The following is a 26818-nucleotide window of genomic DNA, read 5'->3' as shown; positions in this document are numbered from 1 at the left end:
ATGTCACAGATGGCACAGACCACTGAGAATGATCTTGGAGCTGGTCTTCCTCTCTTGGTGAGCCTTCTCTTTGTATAACCTAAAATTCATACTTCTGACTCAAGTGGGCTGGCTTGGTACTGATTACCTTCACCATTCATGGACACAAGTTCAGCAGGAGCCCACTAATCATCTGCAAAAGTCAGGATCTTATGACTGTTGGTCTCCCTCAGCTGGGACCATCTTCCTTTCATAGTAAGCAAGGCCATCAGAATCACCTAAGGGATAGCCAGGGCAAGCCCAGGCAAAGGCAGTTTCTGTGGTACTTATTGCAAGAGGAGGCAAGGGTGATGTGGGATCCCAAGCGGACAAGTAGGAAGAGGCTGGCTAGGACGACTGAAATGCTTGGTTAAGGATCAGCCTAGGGTCACTACTAGGAGACTTAATTAAGACTCATGTAAACCACTAACCAAGAACCCAAGTAAAAAAGAATTAATTTTTGCCTGCTTTCCCTTTACCCAAGGTTTCACAGTCCAAGTGGGTAATGGGGAAACAAGACCCCTGAAGTACTGCTCACTTGAACATCAGAAAGCCAGATCCAGAACAAAGAGAACAGAAAAGCAGAGAAGGATGGCAGAAATAGCAGAGCTGTGCTCTGTAAGTTTGATTGCACGTTGGTTGTTGAGAACAGAGATGAAGCAAGGTAGCTGGGAGCTCAGTCTAGTTTAGAGTTTAATTTGCACATAGTATCTAACTTGTACAACAGTGGTTGTGAGGAAAAGGAATCCTGGGACTCTCCAAGCAGCAATGCAGCTGGAAGGCTCTAGTTGCCTTGACCAGGGAGGGTAGTGTGTCAAGTCTGAACAGTCTTGTTTCTTGATGCCTGCACTTGGGGTCTCTGGATGACACAGCAGAGGGCAACTGCTATAGCTGGAAGGAAGATTCCTTTCTCGCATGTGCAGCGAGAGAGTGCTTAGAACTCTGGTGTAGAAAATTTGGAAGACACCTTTATATAATTCCCTCTTTCAGTTAAAAACATTAAACACTTAATTATATGTCACATGTGTTACACAGTCACTAAACGTATATAGAAAAACGAATAAAACTTTCATATACTCTATGTCCTAGTTTGGGTTTAGAAAATATTTCTGAAGAGGTTTAAGAAAAGCACAGGTAGCTACCTATCTAATGCCCATCAGAAACATATGATTTGGGTGAAGTGTTCTATAAATGTCTATTAAATCCTGTTGGTTGACAATGTGGTTGAACTCTTCTCTATCCTTGCTAATTTTCTGTCTTATTCTAGCAACTGTTGAGAGACGTGTTCTTAAGTATCCAACTATAATTGGGGATTTGTCCATTACTCCTTGCAGTTCTATCAGTTTTGCTGATAGTTTTTCATTTATTTTGTAGCTCTCTTGTTTGGCACACACACATTTGGATTGATATGTCTTCTATCTTCCTGGTAGAACCTTTTATTATTATTATTATTTTAATTCTTAAATTAACATATAATGTATTATTTGCTTCAGGGTGAACCTTTTATTATTAATGCAATGTCATTCCTGGTTCCTTTTGATTAATGTTTACATGATGTATCTTTTCCCATTCTTTTACTTTCAATCTACCTATATAATTATATTTGAACTGGGATGTCTGAAGACAGCATATTCTTAGATAATGTTTTTTAATCTATTCTGCCAATCTTTGTCTTTTAATTGGTGTATTTTGACCATTTACATGTAATGTAATTATTGGTATGTTAAGAGTCTGTATACCATTGTATTATTTGTTTTGTTTGTTTGGTTGTTTGTTTGTCTATGTTCTTTCTCTTGCCTTCCTACATGTTACCGAATATGCAGGGGTTTTGGTACTCAGTAGAAAAAGCAGAGAAAAGTACATCCATTCCATTTTCCTGGAAGCAGAATTCCAGGAAGGAGGAGAATAGAGTCCCTAACTAGAAAATGCTTTTTATAATCTTCACTATAGGGTAAAAAGAAAAACTCCAAAAGAAAAAACTGTAAAGGGAAATAAGATGATTTGTTGACATGTATGTGGAGTAATTTTATCTAGGCTTGCCACAATTTGAAATGACTTCCATTTGGTCTCAAATAATTTCCAAAGATGTACTGGCCCTTAGAAATCAAGTCTAACTTTTGGTCTGATCAATGACTGGAAACCAGACAGGGGAAGGGTTTCTGACTTGCAGTCAGTGCCTTTCTCACCTAGGCATCTCTGTCTCTTCTAGAATAGGAAGGAAGGATAAGGGGCCATACCGGGTCTTGAAGGGGTCTCTCCAACTTTGGTCTTTGGTATTCTTTATAACTGTCCTTAGCCCTTCTCCCCTTCTGCCTATCTCATCTTCTTCCACTGTGATGCTAAGTCTATAATAAAGAGTGGGGGGTGTAGAGAGTATGGAACAGACAAAAATTTACAAACACAGAAAATATATTGAACTTGATATTTGCAATCACTGTTTCTTACTACATATTTATAAAAATACCGCATACAACCAATCTGTAGTTGTACAACAGGGCTGTGACTTGTTTCTGGATTCATTATGTACATGGCGGTGTGGCACTCTTAACACAGGTGAGCATGGTGAGCTTTTTCAGGAGTCCTGCCTTTATGGTCGACTGGGGCAAAGAGATGATAGCAGCAGCTATGGTAAAAGGAAGTTTTAGCATACAGGTAGATCTCCAAAGTTTGAACACTACGCACTATATGTATGACAGCATGATTCCTGTAATTTCTCTGTATTTCTGTATCTTCATCTATAAAATGGCGAGAGTAAAATACCCAAGCCTGATTAGTTCTGAGGACTACAAGTAAAAGCTTAGAATGGTGCTGTTAAGCTGCTGCTGCAACTGTCATTATATCCTTTGCTGGAGGATTATTATATATAATCCTTCATTATACATATATATAATATATATTTATATTATTATAAACAAAATATTATATAGACACTTTGCATATGTTATCATATTTAATCCTACAATAAACTTTTGAGGTATAGTTAAGAAAGGATTGTTTTATTATGAAAATGATTTATAAATATTCTATAAATTAGTATTAACTAAAAAGGTAGATTACATTTAAAAAACCAAGGTTGAAGCCAAAAAGTAAAGTAGCAAATATCTCCTAGCACATTCAGAAAATATAATCAGCACAACAACCAGAGTTGTATTACTATGACTATCATTTGTTACTTTTATCATTTAAACCTCTCCAAAAACATTTAAAGAGGAAAATAAAAGTATTGCCTATTCACTCCATGGGAACATTGGGCCTGGTTTCCCTTAAGTTCTCACACTGGACTAACAGGGTGCCCCCTTGATTCCTATAAAGATTCCATATGTACTATATACAGAATTTTTCCTACCATCCGACAGCTAGAGTGGAGGATCAGAAGGATAAGTTTTAAAATTAAAGTTTCTATTCCTATTTTTATTTTATGTCTAGTTTTAAGCTTTTGGGAGAGAAAAAAAAAAACCAACAATAATTCCTTGTTCAGTATTCACTGACTGTCTGAGGTTATTCTCTTACCACTTTCTTTTTTTTTTTTTTTAAAGATTTTATTTATGTATTTGACAGACAGAGATCACAAGTAGGCAGAGAGACAGGCAGAGAGAGAGGAGAAAGCAGGTTCCCCGCTGAGCAGAGAGCCCGATGCGGGGCTCGATCCCAGGACCCTGAGATCATGACCTGAGCCGAAGACAGTGGCTCAACCCACTGAGCCACCCAGGTGCCCCCTCTTACCACTTTCTGATACGAGAATAAACATATACATTTTATTTTATTTTTTCTTTTGTTTCTAAATTTTTATTTACTTTTTAGATTTTATTTAAATTCAAATTAGTTCACATACAGTGTATTATTAGTTTCAGGGGTAGAATTTGGAGTTTTGTCAGTTTTATATAACATCCAGTGCTCATTATATCAAATACCCTCCTTAATGCTCATACCCCAACTAGCCCATCCCCCCACCCACCTCCTGCCCAGCAACCCTCAGTTTGTTCTCTATAGTTAAGAGTCTCTTACGGTTTGCCTCCCTCTCCTTATCTTATTTTTCCTTCCCTTCTCCTGTGTTCATCAGTTTTGTTTCTTCAATTCTGCATGAGTGGAATCTATATACAGTATTTGTCTTTCTCTGACTTGTTTTGCTCAGCATAATACATTCTGGATCCATCCATGTTGTTGCAAATGGCAAGGCTTCATTCTTTTAATCACTGCACAGTAGTCTGTTTGCATTTCTATACACCAATAATGAAGCAGCAGAAAGAGAAATCAAGGAACCCAATCCCATTTACAATTCCACCCAAAACCATAACAGACCTAGGAATAAAGCTGCCAAAGAGATAAAGGTTCTGTACTCTGAAAACTATAGAACACTTACGAAAGAAATTGAGAAAGACACAAAGAAATGGAAAAATATACACATTGTAAAAGGTACTTACCAAGGCAAAACGGTTCTAATACATTCAGGACCGAAAATTCATTCTGTAGGTTCATCATTCGAAGGCCAATTCTGATCATAAAGGACTTGATTTTCTCAGGCCACGGTTTAAGCAAAAGGTAAGCAAAAACGTAGAGAGCATATCGAAGCCAGCACAGAAGCGGAGTGGCGATCCTGCCGTTCGGGGACTCCGACATTCGCTCGATTGTTGGAAAGAGCAGAAAGGAGCGAATTATCTATAATAAAAAACACATTTTGATGAGAAGTTTTCTTAAGGGATAACCCACTGTTTTACTGTTTCATCCATACAGTATGAACAAATAGGGTTTCAGAATATGACAAAGATCTGTTGGGAAAGAGAACCACTACCTGCTTGTCTTCTCACTGCTCAAGCCATCTGGGGGAGAATGTAAGGATGTCTCCTTGAGTTACTGGGGTTAATTTTCAGGGGGAGGAGCAAATCAGATTCTCTGATACCTTCCTGATTGGGAAGCAATTCACAATCCTTCTGGAAGACTGCTGAAATTAGCAATGCCTGTCCCATTTCAGTAGTTATACCACCTTGCCTGACTAGTGATACCAGAAGAAAGCAGAGCTACATAAAGAACTCTCGTGCTAGTCAGGATTCCTTTTATGGATTAGATTTGGGATAGTTCACTTTGAAAAAGCTACTCTTTTCCCTACTCTTACCAGTAAAAGGTAATCTTTAAGAGGACCAAATACATTTCTAACATGTGATTTAATTTTAATAAAAAGTGCAGGCCAGAAACAAGCAAAGCTGGAAATCTTTACCTACATGGGAAAATGTTCAAGGCCAAAAAGATAATTTCGACTGAATTCATCAGGATATCTAGAAATATAGATGCCACAAGACGAAGAGCATCACTAAAAAATTTTATATTTACCATTATCTACCATATTAATATTTAAAAAAATAATATATAAACATAACTTCTATGAGGGATCAGAAAAGGCAAATAGTTAAGCACAATCCCTATTAACACCAGAGTAATATAAGTGAAATAGATCACCAGTGTTCACAGATTATAGAACAGGAAATGAGAATGGATACAATGGCTTTACTTTTTAAAAAAAGTTTAAGATACACACAGTAAAGCATATAAAACATCAATGTGCAATTTAACGAATAATGGATAAAATGAACAGCTACATGAATCCAGCAACAAAACACTGCCAGAATGGCATCTTCCTATCCCAACTCCTACCTCTGTTCACATCTTAGGTAACCTCTATCCTGACTTCCTTACTTTGCTTTCTACCAATACTCATCATTCCTTGATCCTGTAATCACTTCCTTATTTTGTTTTACATTAATAGTTATTGTCCTGCAATCAACTGAATTGTGACTCCCCTGAAATCCCAAGTTGAAGTCCTAACTCCCAATGTGATTATATGTCGAGATCCATGAGGTCACAGGGTAGGGCTCTGAGAGGTAGGATTAATGTCCTTACAAGGAGATTCATCAGAGAGCTCGCTCTCCCTTCCCGGGCACACACAAAGAGGTCTGGTGAACACGCATGGAGAAGGTAGCCGTCTACAGGCCAGGAAGTCTCACCAGAAACTGAGCATGGTGGCATGCTGACCTTGGACTTCCAGCCTCCAGAACTGTGAGACAATAAATGCCAGTTTAAGCTCCCTAGTCTATGGCACTTTCTTATGGCAGTTTGAGCTGACTAATACATATTCCTTAATACTAGAGCTAAATCTTGTCTGTTAATGAACTTCACATAACTGCAATCAGCAGTATGTTTTTATGTTTTACTTCCTTCATTCAACACATGAAGATTCATTCATGCTGATATATGTAGCAACAGCTTATTATCTTGGCTCTGTAGTTTTCTACTGTATGAACATAGTGCTACTTATTTTACTGATAGATATTTGGGTTGTTTTTAGTCCAGAGATACTACAAACATGTTGCTATGAACATTTTTATACGTGTCTTTTGGTGCAGGTAAGCATGTATTTCTGTTGATGATATCACTCGAAGTAGAAATACTATGTCATATGGTATGTCTAAGTTCAGCTTTAGTAGATAATTTCAAATAGTTTCCCTAAGTACTAACGTATTTCCATACTGAGAGACATGAGAGTTCCTATTGTTACAGATCGGCACTACGTTGGCACTGATCACTAGCCTGACGAACAGTGGTACACTTCGTTGTGGCTTTGCACTTCTCTGATGACCAGCACTGGAGTTGAACAACTTTTATGTTGGACACTTTCTGTATCCCACAAAGTGCTTATTTAAGTCTCTTGCATGTTTTTCTATTAGGCTGCCTGTCATTTCCTCTCCTTGATTTGTAGTCTCGTTTTTGTTTTTTTATTCTAGATACCAGTCCTTTGTCATGTTGCTGTCCTTGGCCTGCCTGTTGATCTCTTATTTTTTTTCTTAATGGACATAAGTTCTTAAGTTTGATGCAGCTGAATTTTAATCTTTTCTTCTATACTTATTCTCTGGGCCTAGCTCAAAAAATTCTTGTCTGTCCTCAAATCATGAAGAAATTTTTTTTTTCATTCAAAATGCTTCTTTAGAAATTAGGGAAAGCTACCTCTTAGCAGAGTCCGCGAGTCTGTTCCTTTGATTCCAGCTGTCAGTGATCCGCCATTTCCCTCATGTTAGTTACAGTCCTCTTGGATGAACTGAACGCACTTCTCCTGGCAAGACCTGACAGTACAGTACAGGTTTTTGTGGACTTTTTCACCCTCTATCACTGACAGTCCTTTTCCATGGTAACGTGTAGGGCGGCATTGCCCAAATGTTCGACTTGATCTGTAATCCTCACTAACTTACAGGCTCTCTGTTACTGTTCTTCAATAAAGAAAGGGGTTTGAGGGTCCAACTGCGGAGGACTCTTTTCCTTCTAATCATCTTTCTTGTTTCTTCACGGTCGTGTCTGTCAGCTGTGTGCTCAGCCATTTCCTACAGACTTTTCCTTTGCTCTCAACGGTAGCTGAGATATTTTCGTTATTTCTTGTTTGGTCATATTTTGACCTCTACTACGTCTCCTCCTCTGTCACCTCAGCAAGAATGTACTGGTCCGTGAGGTCTTGGTGGTGATTAAAAGACATTATTTGGGAGCGGGGAGCCACAGGCTTTTCTGATGATTTTTTAAATGCTGCATTAGCAACTTTACATGTAAAATGCTCTTACCGGGCTTTTGGAACGAATGCAGGGTTTCAGCCAGAGTATGGGAGTTGCTGCCACCTTAGCATCTTCTTAAGTACAAAGCAGGGGAGATGCTGGATGGACTGTGTCTGCTCAACAAAGGCATTCATGGGGACTTGTGATGCAGAGGACGGGACTCCCGAGTATCAGGGGGATGGGGAGTCCTCCATTCAGAGCCAGCTGCCTAATCTGCAATGGGTTTATACCAAGATTCTATATGAAGATTCACATAAAGGTTGTGGCATCTCCTGCAGGAGGCACCGGTAGAGAACCCAACGGCCCTTGAACAGGCTGACCCTGCGCCCCTATTCAGTGAACAGCAGTATGCTGCTACTTCACCCCTGCCTTTCTGCCGTGCTCAGAGTCAAGTATGACTGTGGTCACTCTTAATAGACGTGGAATAGCCCTTCAGACTGGCAAGAATTACAGAGTGCAACAGTACCAAGTGTTAAAGACAGGGATCAATAAAAACTCTGCACAACATGGCATTACTATTACACTTTCCTCCTCTGTTTCTGACACCACTTTGGTGGGTATCTGGAACTCACCCAGAATGTCTATTTTTGTCATTTTGTCAAATGTTAGTTTAATTTGGAAATCTGGCGTTTCACCTGGATCCAAAGCAGCATGCTTTAAGAGTCTGAGAGGTAGAAATGCTGACTTCTCTCAGCAGCTGGAGTGGTGTCACAATTAACCATTGATTTTACACCTTCAGATTCAGAAGTCTTTCCCTATCTTCTGGGTAGTTCTAACATCACGAGTTCTTTTATTCCTGTAGTGCTATCAATGTTCTATGGGACCTAACAAGACTTGAGAGATTCAAACAGGGGTAGATTTACACAGAGCAATCTTTGGTGCTGGGAGAGGCAGGGTTTCTCGTTGCTCTGCGGAGGCCTCCTAGCAGAAGGGCCAGGAAGGAGCTACTTTTCCCAACCCCAGGAAGACTTCTCCCTTGAGACTGGAAGCAGGTGTGTTAGCAGCTGCTGTGTTTGCAGCAGGTGGCCACAAAGGAAAAAAATGAAAGGAACTGACTTCCTGGGTTCAGCTGGGCTCTTGTTCGCCAGCCTCAGCAGGAGCCCTAGGAATATGCCACACTGAAGAAGCCGGGTGAGGCCACAGTCCACCGGCATGGCAGGCTCCTCAGCAGCCAGCATTCTTTAATAGTATCCCCCAAAGCTCTGTGGTCTAGTCTTCCATACTTACGTTCATAATCTACCTGAAACTGATTGTTATGTATGCCGTGAAATATGGGTCTAATTTAATTTCTCAACATATGGAAACTTGATTGTCCCAGCGCTATGAACTGGAAAGGTTGCCCTTTCCCTGCCTTTCCGCACGGACACTCCTGTTGTGAATCCCATATGGATGTGAATGGGTTCTTTTTGGAGCTCTTTGACCTGTTCTGCAGGCCAGCCTCTCTCAGTCTGTGCCAAGAGCCCAGTGTCTTACTTAACAAAAGCTTCGTAATATATTTTGATATTTGGTTCATTAAGTTAAGCCCCAGCTTGTTCTTCAAAAATGCCTTGGGTATTTTTGGCTCTCAACATTTCCATAAACATTTTGGAATTAGCTATTCAAGTTCCACAAACATCTCATTGAGATTCTGATTGTACTAAATTTAAAAATTAACTTGAGAGAAGTAATATCTTCACAATACTGAATTTTCCACCTCATGAACATGGGAGAGTTCTCCTTTTTGAGTCTCTAAAAATGTTTACACATTTTACATGTAGTTATCTTGCACAACACAACTTTTGTCAGATTATTAGGTACTTTTTTTTTTTTTGCTATTGTAAATAGGTTATTTTAAAAATTTCATTTTCTAGGGGGTGCCTGGGTGGCTCAGTTGGTTAAGCAACCAACTCTTGATTTCTCAGGGTCCTGGGATCGAGTCCTGTGTTGGGCTCTGTGCTTTGTGCAGAGTCTGCTTCTCTCTCTCTCAAATAAATAAAATCTTAAAAAAAAGAATTTCATTTTCTAAATGGTTGCTGCTTCTATATGATATAAATAATATTTATATGTTGATTCTATGTCCAGCAAACTTATTAAAGCCCCTTAGTTCTAATAAGTTGTCTGTAGATTCCTTTGGATTTTCTAAGTACATAGTCGTATCACCCACATATAATGACAGTGTTATTTCTTCCTTTCAAATCCTTGTATCTGTTTTTCTTACATTACCCAAGCTAAACAAAATCTTAATACAATGTTAACAGAAATAATTCTTGATCTCAAACTAAGAAATTTTTTTTCCAATATAATCACAAAACATGATGTGCACTGAAAGTTTTCTAGTGATATACTTTGTCAGATTCAAAACACTTCTTCTATTCCTAGTTTGCTAATTGCTTTTTAAAATCATAAATGGATGCTGAATTTTATCAATTACTTTTTTGTACCTATTGGGATGATTATATGATATTTTCCCTTTCATTTATTAATGTGGTAAACTATTGGTTGATTTTCTAATGTGAAATTAACTTTTCATTCTTGGGATAAACCCACTGTAGTCATGTTACATCCTTTTTACATGGTTTTCCTAATATTTTGTGTAGGACTTCTGCATGTTGATAAGTGAATTTGGTCTATGACTTTCTTTTTTTAAAGATTTTATTTATTTATTTGACAGAGAGAGATGACAAGCAGGCAGAGAGGCAGGCAAAGAGAGAGGAGGAAGCAGGCTCCCTGCTGAGCAGAAAGCCTGATTTGGGGCTCCATCCCAGGACCCTGGGATCATGACCTGAGCCGAAGACAGTGGCTTAACCCACTGAGCCACCCAGGCGTCCCCTATGACTTTCTTTTATTACATTACTTTTTTCCAGGTTTGGATGTAAAGGGTTTGCTAGTTGGAGGAAACTGAGTTGGAGAGTAGGGTCTCCTCTTCTGCTGCCTAGAGGATTTTATAAAATAATAATTATTTATTCTCCAAATATTTTATGGAACTCATCAGTAAAGACTGAAGTATATTTTAGAAAGTTCTGCCTATTGATGGATTCAATTTTTTTAACGGCTTAGGACCGTTTGGGCTTTTAAGAGTTCTTGGGAAAAAAATAGTAAAAGTTCTTCTTCAAAATGTTCAATGTTATCTTTTCCTGGTGGTTCGTCTATGGCACAAAGTTATTGATAACATCCTGTGGTTATACTTCAGTCTCTGGACTACAGTAGTAGTCCAGAATGACTCATTCCTGATACTGACTGTTACTAGCTGACAGAGTAAACCTTTGTGATTATGAAAGAATTCCCTTTAGGGGCGCCTGGGAGGCTCAGTCGGTTAAGCGTCTGCCTTTGGCTCTGGTCCTGGTCCCACAACCCTGGGATGGAGACCCGCATCGGGCTCCCTGCTCAGTGGGGAGCCTGCTTCTCCCTCTACCTGCTGCTCCCTCTGCTCATGTGTGTGTTCTTTCTCTGCCAAATGAATAAATAAAATCTTTAAAGTAATAAAAAAAAGAACTGTCTGCATTTCTAGCATGCTTTTCCCTTTGAGCTTATTTTAATATGAACATAACTACACCAGCGTAGAATTTGTAAGATACAACTTTTTGTACTCTTTCATTTTCTGCCTTTCTATGGCCTTATATTTAGAGGTTATATGTGGATGTTTTTCTCTATGTAATCTTTTAACTAATGTGATTAATATGCTTACTTCCTTATTATTTAAATAATTCCTAATATTTTGGAACAAAGTCTAAAATATAAAACTAAAACCTTACTTTGTTGTGTTTTATTTTTGGTATACCTTCACCTTTTTTCTTCTTTCTTCCTATCTTTTGCAACAATAAAGATATAAATAATAAATATAATTGACAATAAATATTAAATAGTTGAGTAAATGATACAAAAAGTGATTAAATCACTTAAGTCCCCAAAATGATTAATCATTCTAAAGTAATTATAGGACAATTTAGGGAATAAATTACCATAAATAATAATAATTAAACAAAAATGCATACGTTAGTAAACTCAAGTCCACGATGATATAGGGAAGAAATACAATAAAGAAAGGAGATTAGGAATTGCTGGAAGGGGTGGTGCATCTTTAAACGGGGTGTTGAGGGAAGGCTACAAAGAAAGCTGACATTTGTGCAAAGGCAGTCATGGAGTGAGCTGGAAGACACTCGGAAAAAAAGTTTTTCTGGGAGAGGGAGGAGCAAGTCAAGTGCAAAGGGTGTAAGACAGAACCTAATTTGGCATATTGAGCAAAAGCACAGAGAACGGTACCGCTGGGGTGAGGCGTGTGCAACGATAGCAGCCCATGTTGTGATCACTGGGCAGCAGCGAGGACGGAGGATGTAGGGTCTGACAGGCCTGGGTTTTACTGTGAGTAGCTGAGAATCCTTCGAAGGGTTTTAGAAACAAGAGTGCTGTGGTTGGGGCGCCTGGATGGCTCAGTGGGTTAAAGCCTCTGCCTTCGGCTCAGGTCATGATCCCAGGGTCCTGGGATCGAGCCCCACATCGGGCTCTCTGCTCGGCGAGGAGTCTGCTTCCTCCTCTCTCCTCTCTCTGCCTGCCTCTCTGCCTACTTGTGATCTCTGTCTGTCAAATAAATAAATAAAATCTTTTAAAAAAGGGGGGGGGGTGTTAGCAAACTTTAAAGGAGACATTCTATGCATTTGGTCTCATCTGCTCTTTGGGCTTTTAATTCTGAAAACACAAAGGCAATTTTGCTTATTTTTAGGTTTTTCAACTACGTCCTATAAATGATACCTGGAGAATTAATGTCACTGAATAATGCAGTCTCCACCAACTGGAATTTAACTGCTGAACTCTCAATCTTCTTTTCTCTTTCAGGCAACTTTTAAACCATATTAGTAAAAAAATGAAACCAACTACTATAATCAGGGATTTGGCTAAAAAAACGAATTCCAGGGAATAATGTGAGATCAGTACATTTAATCCTAATCCCCTAAACCTTCAGCCATTTATAAAACAGCATTGTGAATGATAAAGGAAAATACTCAGAACTAGAACCTTCAGGGCTACAGATTCTTCATTAGGAAAGCAAAATGATTATGTTCTCTTGTACTGTTTCTAAAAGCAGAAAATATGTTAAATGGGAAAGCTAGAAAGAAATGTTTTCATTTCTTTCCCGGGTCAGTCCACAGTTAAACCAGAACAGTCACCTAATGAAAATGACCTGCTTTCCAAGAAGTCTTGTGGTTTAGTCCTTTATGATAACTCCTTGCTAATTTTAGTTTCAAGTTTATTTACTTCAAAACAAGGGCTTTTTTGTGTTTAATAAAATGTCCTTAAAAGATTTAGAGAATGTAAATGGTTAATACAGTTACTGTCATACTAAAAAATATACCATACAGATTCCATACTAGCTATGTAACCCAGAGTACAAAGGAACTTCAGACTGATCAAATCAGCTGGCAGAAAGAGGAAGCAATCTATTACTTTGTATAAATGATCCATTACTGTGACCCATGTTAAACAAAACTTCATGCAAGGGAAACTCTAAAAATACACGAACAACTACAGGGTTACATGTGGTTGATCTGTATCAATAACAAAATGAGAATTCAAGTGCACTCTGAAATCATGGGAATGTACCGAAACAATAAGGAAGTTCGAATACATACTCTGAATGCACCATTACCTCTAAAAACTATAAGAAGACCAAAGATTGCTTATCACAACTAATACTTAGTTGATGAGACTGGTTTTCCTCTCTTGCCTTTGGAGAACAACAGTTATTACCTGTTTGGTAAAACTTATACTTTTCTTAGATATCATAATGGGAACTTCAATGAAATTTATAGTCCAGATTTGATAGGATAAGCCACAGTAATAAAAATTTCTTTTATTCCTATAGAAACCTACTGGCAAAAAAATCACCAAGGTCAAGGAAGTATACCCAATTTTATAACACAGCTGTGCAGAGAAGGTTTCCAAAACTGTGTACATGACAAAACATTTTCTTATGTTACTGTCTCATTAAAGAAAGAACTTCTAGGCTGGCCAGTTCATTCTACACTACGGAAACACTCTCATATAGTTCACATTCTCATTTGAAATCTACCAGAGTCAACTTTGATGATGAACTACAACCATGTGTCCTTGAACAGTGCAGGAAAGTAAATACACTTTTGTTTATTGGCTGAGCCCACCTGCTAGAGTAATGGCAGGGTGCTTCTCCACTGCACACGCTGAAAACAAGAACATATACCACACAATTTTCCCTTTTACATGATTGCCAACATTATTAAGACATGTCAGAGAACCACATAGCATTGAAAGATAAAGTTGCTAGCGATCAAGGCACAGACCTAGAAATCATCCTATTTTTAACTGTTTATCTCTTCTCCCCATGAGGCCGTGTTTTTCTCTCCTTACGATAAGACTATTCTGCTTATTTAATCAGATGTATGCAGTTTATGAACTGCAAATGCCATTAAATTCTAATGACCAAGCGCTTGCTGACATCTTGTATTGTAGCTTAACAACCTCATATAGGAGTAAGACAGGAAGATGCCCCACAGTAGGGAAGTGATTCTAATAAGAGTAGTAGTGTCTATTTGCTACTTTCTAGGAACTGGGTTTAGGCACCATACATACATTATCTCATTTAATACCTGGGACGAGCTTATCAAGTAAGTTTCTTCAGTCCATAGAGAAAACCGAGGTTTAGAGACAAAGATGAGGTTTCCTTATATACTTTCATACAAAATTATTTCTTAGCAATCATTATTGTTTGTGTCCTAATTTCCTACGGGTGAGCCAATCACTATCGTTATTGTTAGAGGCAGGCCAATATTTCCAAGTGTTTCAAATCAGTCGGCTTCAGAAATTACTAACCCCATGCCCTAAGAAGTAAAGCAAGAGATCTTTCAACAACTGATTGTTTAAAAAATTATGCGACTTTTGCTTAAGATGGACGGCATTCAAGAAAAATGACCACTTTTATCATTTCCATTCATGTGAATTATACTCACGACCTTCTGGGACAGAGAATTTTCTACACTTTCTACACTTTAATTACCTATATGTTAAAAAAACCCAACATTCCACGTATTCAATCTACATGTCGGTGTTGCTCATTACAAGGAACGCTTGCACATTTGCAGATAGAATTATATAGCTTATGACTGATTACACTTGAACATTTGAAACACAGGTTCAACATCTTCCTATAGCCCATTCTTCTCAAGCTTTTTGTCACTTCATACACTTCACATTTATTTTCTTTTGAATGCAAAGTGCTCTTCTCAGCTTAATATCTCTTGGAATTCACTGCGTTTTGAGTCTTTCAGAGTCAGGATCACAAAGAACTCAGAGAAGAGCGATGCTCACAGGCCTACTGCAGATGATTCTTCTTGGGCTGCGGGGCAGCACAGCCGACTACCACAGGGCACGTCACTCCAAAGTGAACAGTGTCCTCAGGCAGCCTCAGTAAATGATGATAACAGCAAATCTATCCTCATGTCTCTGCCTACAACATTCTCACAGGACTATTACTCAGAATCAGAAAGGATATTTTTTTTTCCCTGATCAAAAAAAGCTGCTAATTGGCAATTCCCTAAATTTGGAGGTAGAGCAGTCTATGTGGATCAGGAAGCAAATTAATTAATTAATTAATTAATTACTATCCCAAGTGTTCACAATGGGGTTGGGACTCTCCAAAGTTAGAAACTGCAATCTTTAAAAGCTTAAGCCAAGAATGACTGAGAAGAATCATTCATTAGGTCTACTGCTTGTTTTTTTGGTTCATTCATTCATTCATTCATTCAAGATATTCTGGTACCTACAATACACCAATGCCGTGGGGAGTGCGGGAGACTCAACGGTGGACAAGACAAAGCAGCTCTGCTTTTAGAGAACCTAAGTCTAAGCAGAGAGAGATAAAGCATCATAGGAAGTATGCTACAGGAAAGAAAGACTACAACAGAGCCATAAAATGGGCACCAGAAACCCGGTTCATCATGACCTAGGAACCTTCGAGAAGGGCCTTAGAAAGAGAAACTGACAAATATTCACAGGTACGTCCGTGAGCAGAGTGCTGACGACAGAGCGTAGGGTTGTCTGGGGAAACCTATACACAAGACTCCTCCCGATTTAACTTTGCTAAAGAGCCTGTGAAACACGTACACCTCCGTTTCATGGACTGAAGTACCATTTTAATACCTGAGCTAAGAGGAGGCCAAGGTATCCATCACGGGCTTTCAGACTGAGAGGGAGCAGCGGAAAGGCCCGTGGCTGGAGGCCCACGCTGGGTGCGCGCCAGAGCAGCCCGCCACGAGGGACTTCCGCCACAGACGCTGTCCCAGACGACACTCCCAGTTTCTCAGAAGTCAAAAGGAAGCCTCAAAATATGGTTTTCTTGTTACATATTAACTGGTAAAAAGCAAATCCAACAGTCAGAGCAGCTAAGGCCCCAGGAGACAGAGATTAAAACTTGGGAAAACAAGCAATTGATTCACAGCAAAGGGTCAGGCCCCAATAACTGAAGTTCGCACAGAAGCCCCATTGCCAGCTTTGCTGATGGAGCAGCCACGGATCTGCCCTCCTTTCAGATCAGGAAGAAACAGAGACGCATGGAAGACGCATCCTCACTTATCTTCTCCCTCCTGGGCCTCGGAACAGGGTGCTCCTCCTCCCACTGACTCCCAGACACACCAAGCTGTTGAGGGTCTATCCCCCCGGTGGTCTCCCCGGCTCGGCCCAAACCTGAGTTAGTTTCTGAGTCCTAATGCTGCAACTCACTGAACTTTTGAGAACTCAGCTTCCATGGAGCTCAGGGAGAGGCCAAGTGCCCCTGAAGGCCCTTCCTTACCTTCTCTAACAGGGTTGGCTGACACCCCTAAGAGCCTACAAACATTTCTGCTTTTAAGAGTATTTGGCATACGAATATGATAGGTCACTAACGTATCAGTTAAAATGTTCCATGGTGCCTGAGAAAGCTACATGATGGAAATGGGCACCATATACTCTGTTACCAGCTCAAATTTCAGCCAGTCATATACGTGTGTGTGTGTGTGTGTGTGTAGTGTATACACACCCCTACCCTATATATGAGAGAAGACAGAGACAGAGACAGTAGAGTGTGAGGGTGGGGAGAGGGAGAACAAATAATAAAGCAAATGAAGTAAAATATTAACAATCATAAATGTGCGTATACTGTATATGGTTTATTTTATTCTTCAAACTCTTCTGTATGTTTGAAAGTGTTTCCAAATCAAATGTTCAATAACAAAGTACAGTCCATCACCGCCCTCTGTCCCCGAGCCATGGCATTTCCAATCCCCTTATCTTGCTCCACTCTTTATCAAGGTAGTGCCCTCTGTGACCATACTAATTTCTGCATTGTTTATATTTATTACCATTTCTCCTTAGCAGACCGTGAACTCTGAGAGGGCAGAGCTTCTTTTCTGCTTTGTTCACGGTCCCTTCCTATCACAGGTCCTTGGTGACAGTGCATGACGCCTAGTGGACTGATGAATGTAGGTCTGGCTGAGGGGCAGTGAGGCTTCCAAGATGACGGCCTCATCCAATACCCCCAAGCGACAACTCCTCTCCAAGCCCAGCTCAGGACTGTGGGTTTATTCTATATAGAAACCAAAGGAAAGAGCTTTCTGAGCTGGGTACGCAGGGTCCGAGAAAGGCAGGGCAAAGGGCCCACAGGAAAGAGGGATTAAATGAAAATCCAAACACTAAATGCTGAAACTCTCATGTGCAAACACCAGCCTCTCCTGCTGTTTTGCTCTGATGATGCTGCCCTTAAGCAGATTAGGAGACTTTTTTTGAGAAACTGAATGGCTCTAGAGAAAAACCATATGAATAGTAACAGAATAGTAACACTGAGGAATAACACACACACACACACACACACACACACAATGTCAGGATACCTGTCCAATCACCCTGTAGGGAGGACAATTAGCTGATAAGGCCCACTCCCACACAAAACCTCCTGGGCTTTTCAGTGCTTCATTCTTAAATATGAATAGATAACAAAGGAATTTCAGACATTTAAGCAAAACTGTACTAGACAGACCAACACAAACAAAACGAAAAAAGGAAGTCAGAATCAATTGTGATAGTGCTGAAATACAATAAAATTCCAAAAGTTTGTTCTCCTCAGATAGAAAGAGAAAGTGAGTGAGCCGTGAAACAAAAAGGCACTACGAAAACGGAACAAAGGACAAGAAATTATCTTAGAAATTCTTTTCATGAAGGCTGAAATAAGAAGTTTAATTATATAAATTACAAGAAAAAGTTGGGAAAAAATTCGGTATTTCTCACTGTATAGAACTAAAAAGAGGAGGAAGGGAGAAAGAGATTGATAATTAAAATACATCAAGAAAATCAATTCTGGATGTTTAACATGTAAAGAATGAGAAAACAAGGAGGAAAAAAATACAGGAGAGGCTTTTGGTATGTAAGGATGCCAGTTTCCAAACTAAAGAGGATACGTCATCATAAAATGTAATAATGGGGATGAAGCGCAGATTCTAAAACCATCCAGAGAAGAAACAAGAAAAGAAAGAAATCAAAACTCGAAGTGGCATACTTTTCAACTGCAGAGCTTGAAGAACCCGAAGTCAGGCAACCAGCCGCTGGTGACGGTGGAGGAGGAGCGTGGGGGTGGCCGACTAGCTTACTGCAAAGCAATCCCCCTGCCAAGAACAATTAGAAAAGCTGGGAAAGGTTTTTTTTTTTTTTTTTTTTTTAAAGTGCCTTTGAAAGCATCAAAGGCAGAAGAGGCCGAAAGGACCAAAATCCTCGAGAAAAAAGAAACTCAAGAGAGGTGGGTTCAAATAGCTCTTATTTACCAGTTGGTGAGAAGTAGCGAAGAGGACAAGAAGCTGGGTTTCTAGAAGTACACGATGGCTCAAGGGTCAAAATATGGGCCTTTGGTGCCCATTCAAAAAAGGCACCCAGGCTTTCAGTGGGAAATACTACAGGCTTACCCCCTAGAAGCAGTGACCAACTGAACCTAGACCAACTCTCACCAAGGCAGTGTTGATTCAGCCCGAGTCCGGATGGCATTAATGTGTGATCCGTCCTTACTGTAATTGCTAGTCAAAAGCAAAAGGAAATTCTCCATGGAGGAACACAGAAGCTTCATACTGTCTTAGTAATTTTTCATATATAACATTAGGAATTCAATTTAAAAAAAAAAAAGAACACCTGACTAAGCAGCGATGGTTCTTCTTTTTTTTCTTTTTAAAGATTTATTTATTTATTCATTTGAGAGAGAGAGAGAGAGAGAGAACAAGCAAGCAAGCCAGTGAGCGGGGGGAGGGCCTGAGGGAGAGAAACTCAAGCAGACTCCCCAGTGAGTACAGAGCCTGACATGGGGCTTCATCTCATGACCCATGAGATCATGGCCTGAGCTGAAACCAAGAGCTGGATCTCAATCCACTGAGCCCCTCAGATGCCACAGCAGTTCATTTTCTGTGTCAACTTGACTGGACCATGGGGTGAACAGATATTTGTGAAACACTATTCTGGGTGTTTTGAGTGAGATAAACATTTGAATCAGCAGACAAGTCAAGCAGAGACTGCCCTCCCTGATGTTGATGGGCCTCAACCAATCAGAAAGGCTGAGTAAGAGGGAATTTCTGCTGCTGCTTTTGTTTTTCTTCTGCCTTTGGGCTCTAACTGAGATGTCAGCTTTACCTGGGTCTCGAGCTTGCCGCTTTGACCTTAGAACTTATACACCATCTGCCCTACCGGGTCTCCAGTTTACGGACGACAGCTCTTAGGACTTGTCAGCCTCCAGAATTGTGTCAGCCAATTCCTTATAGTTAATCCCCTTTTGTATGTACACATATAGGTACACACATCTGTTTCTCTGGAGAACTGACTCATACACAAACATACTGAGGGACAAGATGAGACCACCAGAAACAAAGAAGGAAAAAGAAATGTGACCGCAAGAAACTTGGATATTGAAATGACCAGACATGACAGAATTTCAAGAATTGGTGACAACAAAAATAATAAAATGTAAAGTTCATAAGCAAAAATTACAATAACTGAATTGAGGCTGCAAAAGGTGGGTGTAAAAGGAGTTTACACATAGCTGAAGGGAAGATTGGTGGACTGAAAAATAGGTCGCAGAAAATACCAAGATTGAACAGGGAGAGAAAAAAAGAGATATTGAATTAAATTATACTTCAACCTAAGGGGGAGGGAAAGAAAAGCTTAAACATCTAATAGGAAAATCAAATAAATATGCAATACCTATAATACAAGGTAGAGTATAAAAGAATTATGAGAAAAAGGTTTCAAAGGAAGGATAATAAAAATGACTGAGAAGAATCAGGGAACGAGTTCCTGTAGCAGTCGGCATCTAAGATGGTTTCAGAAGATGGATGGACGGCATCTGCTGGGCGGCGGTAGGAGGAGCCAGAAAGGAAGTGGGCAAGAAGAAATACTAACAGGGAGGAGGTGCAGAGACCCTGGTGCAGAGACCCTGGTCGAAGGAGACAGAGGAGGCCATCTCCCTCGGAGGACCTTGAGGAGAACTCCCCTGACACCCAGATAATCACAATCTGCCCCCGAGACTTTATGAAATCACTTCTGAATCGGCATCAGCCAACAATGATATAAAATGACATAAGCCCTTAGAGCCTTTCTCCTCCGCAGTGGGGCTCAAGAAGCTCCTCAGCATGTCCCCAAGGGTCCTGGGCTATGAAAAAGGAAAAGGCTGTCTCCCTAACCCTCAATTTAGTTTACTACAGAAGCTCCCAGAGCTCCACTGGTGTGGAGATAAATTAAAATTATTTGTTGAAATGGAGTTTCTGGACTGTCTACAAGCTTCATTTATGCAAGCTCCCTCTGGTCTCTGTAGGACTGATACTGGGAAATGATTTACTGTGTGCTTCCCTAGGGACAGGTTGCCAGAAATGATGCTGGCCTCAATCTTTATCCATTCATCAATATACCTTTCTGACACCTGATAATCTGGCTTCTTCCCAGCCGAGTGCAATTAGCCTGAACTGGCTTGGATGCAAGATCTCAAAGCAACCACATTTTATTCTCATGAAGCATCTTTCATTTAATGCCTGCTAGGGTTTTTCCACTTCAGGGACTTTTTTGTGGCCTGTGTTGAATATTGTTCACAGATTTTCCGTAAAAGCAAGAGGGGAGGGTAGAACAGCCTCAGCATGCAGGACAACCATATTAGAGAGCCTTTTCCTTCCTTCAGATCACATTCAACGTTCTCATCGCCACACACTGATAGACCTAAAAAGAATCTTCTGGATAGAATATACAGGAGCCACAGAAGAACCACCTCACAGAAATGTGTTCATCTGTGTTCATACTCTCGCAAGCTAGCTCTTCTACGCTCCATGCACCAAGGCTCTGTGAATCTGCTCTTCTGTGAATGCCCAGTTCATTGGCATAATGAAGTGGAAATGTGGCAAGGTATGAGCTCTATTTTTCAGAAGTGTATTCATCTAACTGTAAGGGCATTCACAAAGATAACACTCATTCATACCCCAGAGCCTCTTAGAGTCCTAGCCACTATGAACCTCATGGTCTGATGATGGCTCTACTGTTCTAAAAAAGAACCCAGCTTCATTGTAGCAGTATGATGATGCAAATCCCAACCTGTGTGTGTGTTTTTAAAATCAATTTTTTTTTAAAAGGAGCTATTTCTTTTCTTTTCTTTTTTTTTTAAGATTTTCTTTATTTGACAGACAGAGATCACAATTAGGCAGAGAGGTGGGCAGAGAGAGAGGAAGGAAAGCAGTCTCCCTGCTGAGCAGAGAGCCCGATGTGGAGCTCGATCCCAGGACTCTGGGATCATGACCTGAGCCGAAGGTAGAGGCTTTAATCCACTGCAGCCACCCAGGCGCCCCTCAATTTTGTTTTTTTAATCACATTCAAATAACAGTCACGAAGAGACCATCAAAAGACATACCTATCATGGGCACTTGGGTGGCTCAGTGGGTTAAGCCTCTGCCTTCGGCTCAGGTCATGATCCCAGGGTCCTGGCATCGAGCCCTGCTTCAGGCTCTCTGCTCAGTGGGGAGAGAGCTTCCCCTCTCTCTCCCTCTCTCTCTGTCTGCCTCTCTGCTGACTTGTGTCTCTCTCTCTCAAATAAATAAATCAATAAAATCTTAAAAAAAAAAAAGACATTCCTAGCAATAATCCCAATTATTCTAGGAGTGGGGAGAAGCTTGTTAACAAAAAATTGCAAGGAAGGACAAACGTCTAGCTACTTGAGTAGAGGAGGAAGAGTAGGTAAGATAAGGTAAGAGGCGAGGATTGCTGCTATTGCTAAAGATGCCGCTACCGACCGGGTGCCACTACTGATCTCAGAGGGGCGTTTTCCTGCAGAAAAACCATGACGGTGACCTTACCTTTACTTCTCCCCTTTTATTTTTTATCTAGCACTGTGTAACAAATAACCAAAAATTTTCTCTCCTGAACCAGCTTTCTGTTATGAACTCTTGCAATCACATTGGTTTTTTTTTTTTTTTTTTTTTTTTTTTTTTTAAAGAGAAAGTGTATAACCCCTAAATGATTAGGACAGTTCAAACACAATCACTATATTCATTTTGGTAATTTTATTTCAAGCTTTTAAATGTATGTTCTTTTAATACAGTTGTACTCATATATTCTGTATATATTTTAACACCCTTTACATTTGATAATTTATGTTCTACAGTGTCTTCTGAGAATATATTTATGACACTTGCACATTCCATATTCAACCTTTTCTTTGGAGTTGGATAGTAGGGTGTTTCCAACTTTTATTACAACAAATATCTTTTGTACATGAGTGTTTTCCTATCTTTGAGATTATTTTCTTAATATAGATTCCAAAGAAAAGAATGAGTAGGTTCAAAGGGTTTGGACAATTTTTAGAGGACTTATTTTTTTTTCTGATAACACAAAGTCATAGTAAAATAGCAGAAACAATGCAGGGTCTCTACCTCTAATAACCCTTACCTCTAACCCGAGAGGTCACCATTATAAGGCACCTGTTGTTGACCTGTTCAGACTATCTAAAAGTGTATACAGAAGTATATCACAACTCTACATTTTCCTTTCAAATACTGCAATAGAAGCAGCTCATTTTGATTACTACTGAGGTCCATTTATCAAGTATCCACTGCTACTATATATTCAATAAGCAGACACAACCAAGTACTACCATATACTAATTTATTAAACACTGTATCATGCATTGTGCTAGGTACATATTTTTTGATAGATTTTATAAGCCAGCTCTTCTTCAGTAGGAACATGGACTTTGGAGCCAAACACACATGGGTTCAAATTCTAGCACAGGCACTTTCCAGCTGTCTAACTCTGAGCAAGTGACTTCTGTCTTAGGTCTCAGTTTCCTCAAGTAGAAAATGGGAACAGGAGCCCATCAAAGACTTGGTAAGACCCACAAATGACAGTTATGGTGATATAATAATCATCAGAACAAAAATAGTTTGTAGTTTAAACTTTAATCACTCTAAAAATAGTCTGTAGTTTAAACTTTAATCACTTTAATACTAGAGAACTAAGTATCTTACATAAATTTTTACAACCTAATAAATAACAATGTAAAAACAGTTCAAATTTTCACATTAAATAAAAGTTGAGAGGGTGTGCTGTATTATCCTCTGGTCTAAACATGGAAACTCAAGGGACAAGTTAGTTAGGTTTAAAATGACCTACATAAAATCATGATCTAGCCATACTTTTCTTTAAGCGATTTCACATTCAGTTTTAAAAAGCTACTCTGTTGAGTTATGAAAGCAATTTATGGTACATTTCATATGTTAAGTCTCTCTGGATACTACACCAATCTTCAGAATTACATTGATTTTTTACTTTTTCTCCTACTTACTAAAACTTAGAAACATATATGAACTTTTAAAATTGGAAAGAAAACTTTTAAACTAAAGAAAGATGTTGCAAACCAGCTGTAAAAAAAACATTTTGGGGACAAAGAAAATCTGAATATGGACTATAAAAGAACTACCAATAATTTTGTTAGATGTGATAACGATATGGTAGTTATGTAAGAAAAGGTCCTTTTAAAACAAGGCACAATGAAGTATTTATGGGTGAATACCATGAAGGCTACAATTCACCTGGAAGAAAATGAGGTAAAGATAACAAAATATTAGTAGCTACATTAATCTGGATAATGGGTTCTGGAGATTCATTATACAATTATTTTAATTTTTCTGTTTTAAGTTTTTCATGGTAAAAATTTTAAATGATCAATTTAAAAACGAGTCTTTTTTCCCTTTCTGTCTGTATCAGCTTAGATAGCTGTATTCATGCTTAGCTGAGAGGGGTTGTTACTGAATATACCTTTAAACTGCTTCAACACCTCCCCCAGGCTATGTCTGAATTTTCCATCCTAACAGCAAGCCCTGGGTGATTAGCTCAAGGCCCACCTACCGCGGACTGATGACTTCCATCACCAGGAGAATATTCTCAGAATTTGATACAATGCCACAAACACAGCTACTTCAGTGCCTAGAGACATAATAACATAGACATAGGTTTGCTGGAATGCAGAGGACCAATGCAAAACGTAAGATTGAGACTTTGCACACAGAAGAACGGGGCTTAAGTCAGTTTCCACTGACAGACTTCTGCTACCTTGCTACTTAAATCTTGGAACTTAAGGCAGCAAAGAAATGAGAATGACGTACATGGGCCCACCCCAGGTGTGACCTTGACAACTCAAGGAAATGAGAAACTACTTCTTGGTAGCATTGTTTCCCTGAACAATCTGGATATCAGCACCTTTACTCAAGAGGGTCAGAGTGGGGCGCTTGGGTGGCTCAGTGCCACTTTACAGTGCACTTCACTGTGATGGGGAGACCCTAGAGAGAGTTGAAGACAATGAAAAGCACCACATGCAGTCTGCATGAAGTCAGCAAAAGCTTCTCGAAAGCTGCATCTAACCAGAGATAGAGCAGAGGAGTAGCCAGGCAAGAATGTATGCTTTCGGGGCACCTGAGTGGCTCAGTGGGTTAAAGCCTCTGCCTTTGGCTCAGGTCATGATCTCAGGGTCCTGGGATCAAGCCCTGCATTGGGTTCTCTGCTCAGCGGGAGCCAGCTTCCCCTGCCTCTCTCTCTGCCTGCCTCTCTGCCTGCTTGTGATCTCTGTGTCAAATAAATAAATAAAGTCTTTAGATGTGGTAATACAAAAAAAAAAAAGAGGGTCAGAGTGCTTGAGGATCAGATCACAGGCAGAAGGAGCTAGGATATGTGAAATAGACACAAAAACAATGTTCCTTTAGAGAACCTGATTAGCGTTCCTCCTGCTTTCAGGGCGTGATGTGAGAAGACAGAGCTGACAGACCAAGGACAGATTTAATTGTCCACAGTATCTCCACACATCCTGTGCCCCCAGCTTTTGGAAGGCTTAGGTTGGTGGCTCCCCAGCAGGAGCAAATGTCAGAACCACGGGGGGCACTTGTGAGAGAGAACGCGGATAGCGTGGTCCCAGCCAGAGAGAGGTTCAGATTCAGAAGGTCTGAGTAGGGCCCGATAATAATCTACATTTCTAACAAGACCCCAAGTAATGCTGATGTCGCTCTGAGAAATGCTGGCTTAGCTATCCGAATGAGCACCTACTGTCGTCTACTACATTCCCCTCACACCGATTCCCAGGCCAGGAAGAGGAGGTGCTAACGTGTGTGCGAGCAGATGTAAGGTTTTCTCTGCCTCACGGCCACTTCACTTCACTTGCCTTACTTGTCCTTTTTTTTTTTTTTTTTTTTAAAGATTTTATTTATTTATTTGACACAGAGAGAGATCACAAGTAGGAGGCAGAGAGGCAGGCAGGGGTGGGGGAGCAGACTCCCCGCTGAACAGAAAACCTGATGCGGGGCTCCATCCCAGGACCCTGGGATCATGACCTGAGCCGAAGGCAGAGGCTTAACCCACTGAGCCACCCAGGCACCCCACCCTACTTGTCCTTTTAAACACATCTCACTTACTCTTAATACACTGAACCTGCGAGAAGATGGGGGAAATTTTCCGTATCGAACTGGATCATGGATACACCAATACTAAAATGGTTCAATATTTAAATCTGAACAGGGCTCAAAAACACTCAGATGAAATGCATTAGATAAAGTACTAAGGATTAACATGCATGAAGAATGTTTTATTATAAACCCCTGTTTTCACTTTCTTGCAGCTTTCCAAAAAATTAGCCCTTTGTGGTGAAATTTTCCATGCTTGGTTTCAGCCCAAAGGTGATTTTTTTTTTTTTTTTGCTAAGTTTGAGAAAAATATATTAAATAGTTTTTGAGTTATGAAAAGATGAAAAAAGCCCACACAATTTTTCCACTTTGAAAGCAATTTTAGGATTTTAAAAAAATATGCAGATGACTAAAACATGGCTGAAGTCGCAAAGCTGAAACTTTCCATGTGTTCGGCTTTCAGCAAGGTAGTCTCCTGGGTAATTAGAAAGATAATGTGTGTGCACACACACAAACAGATAAATATATGCATTTAAATAAATGCACAAGTGACTGGCAAAGTCACATTTCACCATATTCAGTACAAGCCTTCCTCAGAGGAGGGGACTTATTATTTTCTGCTGGGAGCCTTCCACCAAGAAGGGTAGCTGTTGACTGACTGCCTGACGCTTGTGGTTTTCATGTAGCAGGGGTCACTGGTGGCTCCCGAGGACATAAGTGTGGCACTCCTTGACACTGCATCTCCAGAATCATCCACTTCTTTTCATACTCCCACTCCCCTGCTGCCCCCAGCTCAATTCAAGGATTCTGATTGTCTTCTGAGTTCACTTTCTGCCCTTGGCCCATGCCTCAACACCAAGTCCCTCTATCTTCCTTGCTCTAGAAAACACACACATGTTCTCATTTCTCCGAATTTTCTCTGAAATTCCCCCAAGAGCATCAACCTGCTTCCCACTAAAGCCTTCCTTGTGTTATTTGAAGAACTCAAGTAGTAAAGAAACAGTAGTAGAAATCTTATGTTTGGGTCAAATAGGTTTTGGTGGTTTGTTACAGTAACTTACTCTATGCCATCTACAATCATCACCTTCCTAGCTACTTCACCTGGAAAACAAATAATCTGAAAGTCAGACAACAGGAGGCAGAGTCCTAGTTGTGTCCCTTCATGGCCAACTGACATGTGGGTTAGACACGCAACTCCCAGTTACTTCAGTCTCAGTATCTGCAAAATGGAAGAGTCAGCTTGTCACGTGACCTTGTTACATGTAAACAAGTTCTGTAAATTTC

The 26818-nt window shown here is 39.9% G+C and overlaps 1 protein-coding gene across 2 annotated transcripts in view; it reads right to left on the bottom strand.

Annotated features, from left to right (window-relative positions):
* The window catches only part of LDAH (lipid droplet associated hydrolase), a 107768-nt gene that overhangs the window by 28286 nt on the left and 52664 nt on the right, over positions 1 to 26818 (bottom strand). For both annotated transcript variants that reach the window (XM_004745880.3, XM_004745881.3), the window contains exon 5: positions 4440 to 4674. In XM_004745880.3, coding sequence (XP_004745937.1) covers positions 4440 to 4674 — 235 coding nt within the window. The remainder of the gene's footprint in view (positions 1 to 4439; positions 4675 to 26818) is intronic.

Source organism: Mustela putorius, unplaced genomic scaffold (genome assembly GCF_011764305.1).
Source record: "Mustela putorius furo isolate JIRA1106 unplaced genomic scaffold, ASM1176430v1.1 tig00537284_pilon_pilon_pilon, whole genome shotgun sequence".
Classification (NCBI taxonomy): domain Eukaryota; kingdom Metazoa; phylum Chordata; class Mammalia; order Carnivora; family Mustelidae; genus Mustela; species Mustela putorius.
Note: the sequence above shows the minus strand (reverse complement) of the source record. Positions and strands in the feature narration are given on the sequence as shown.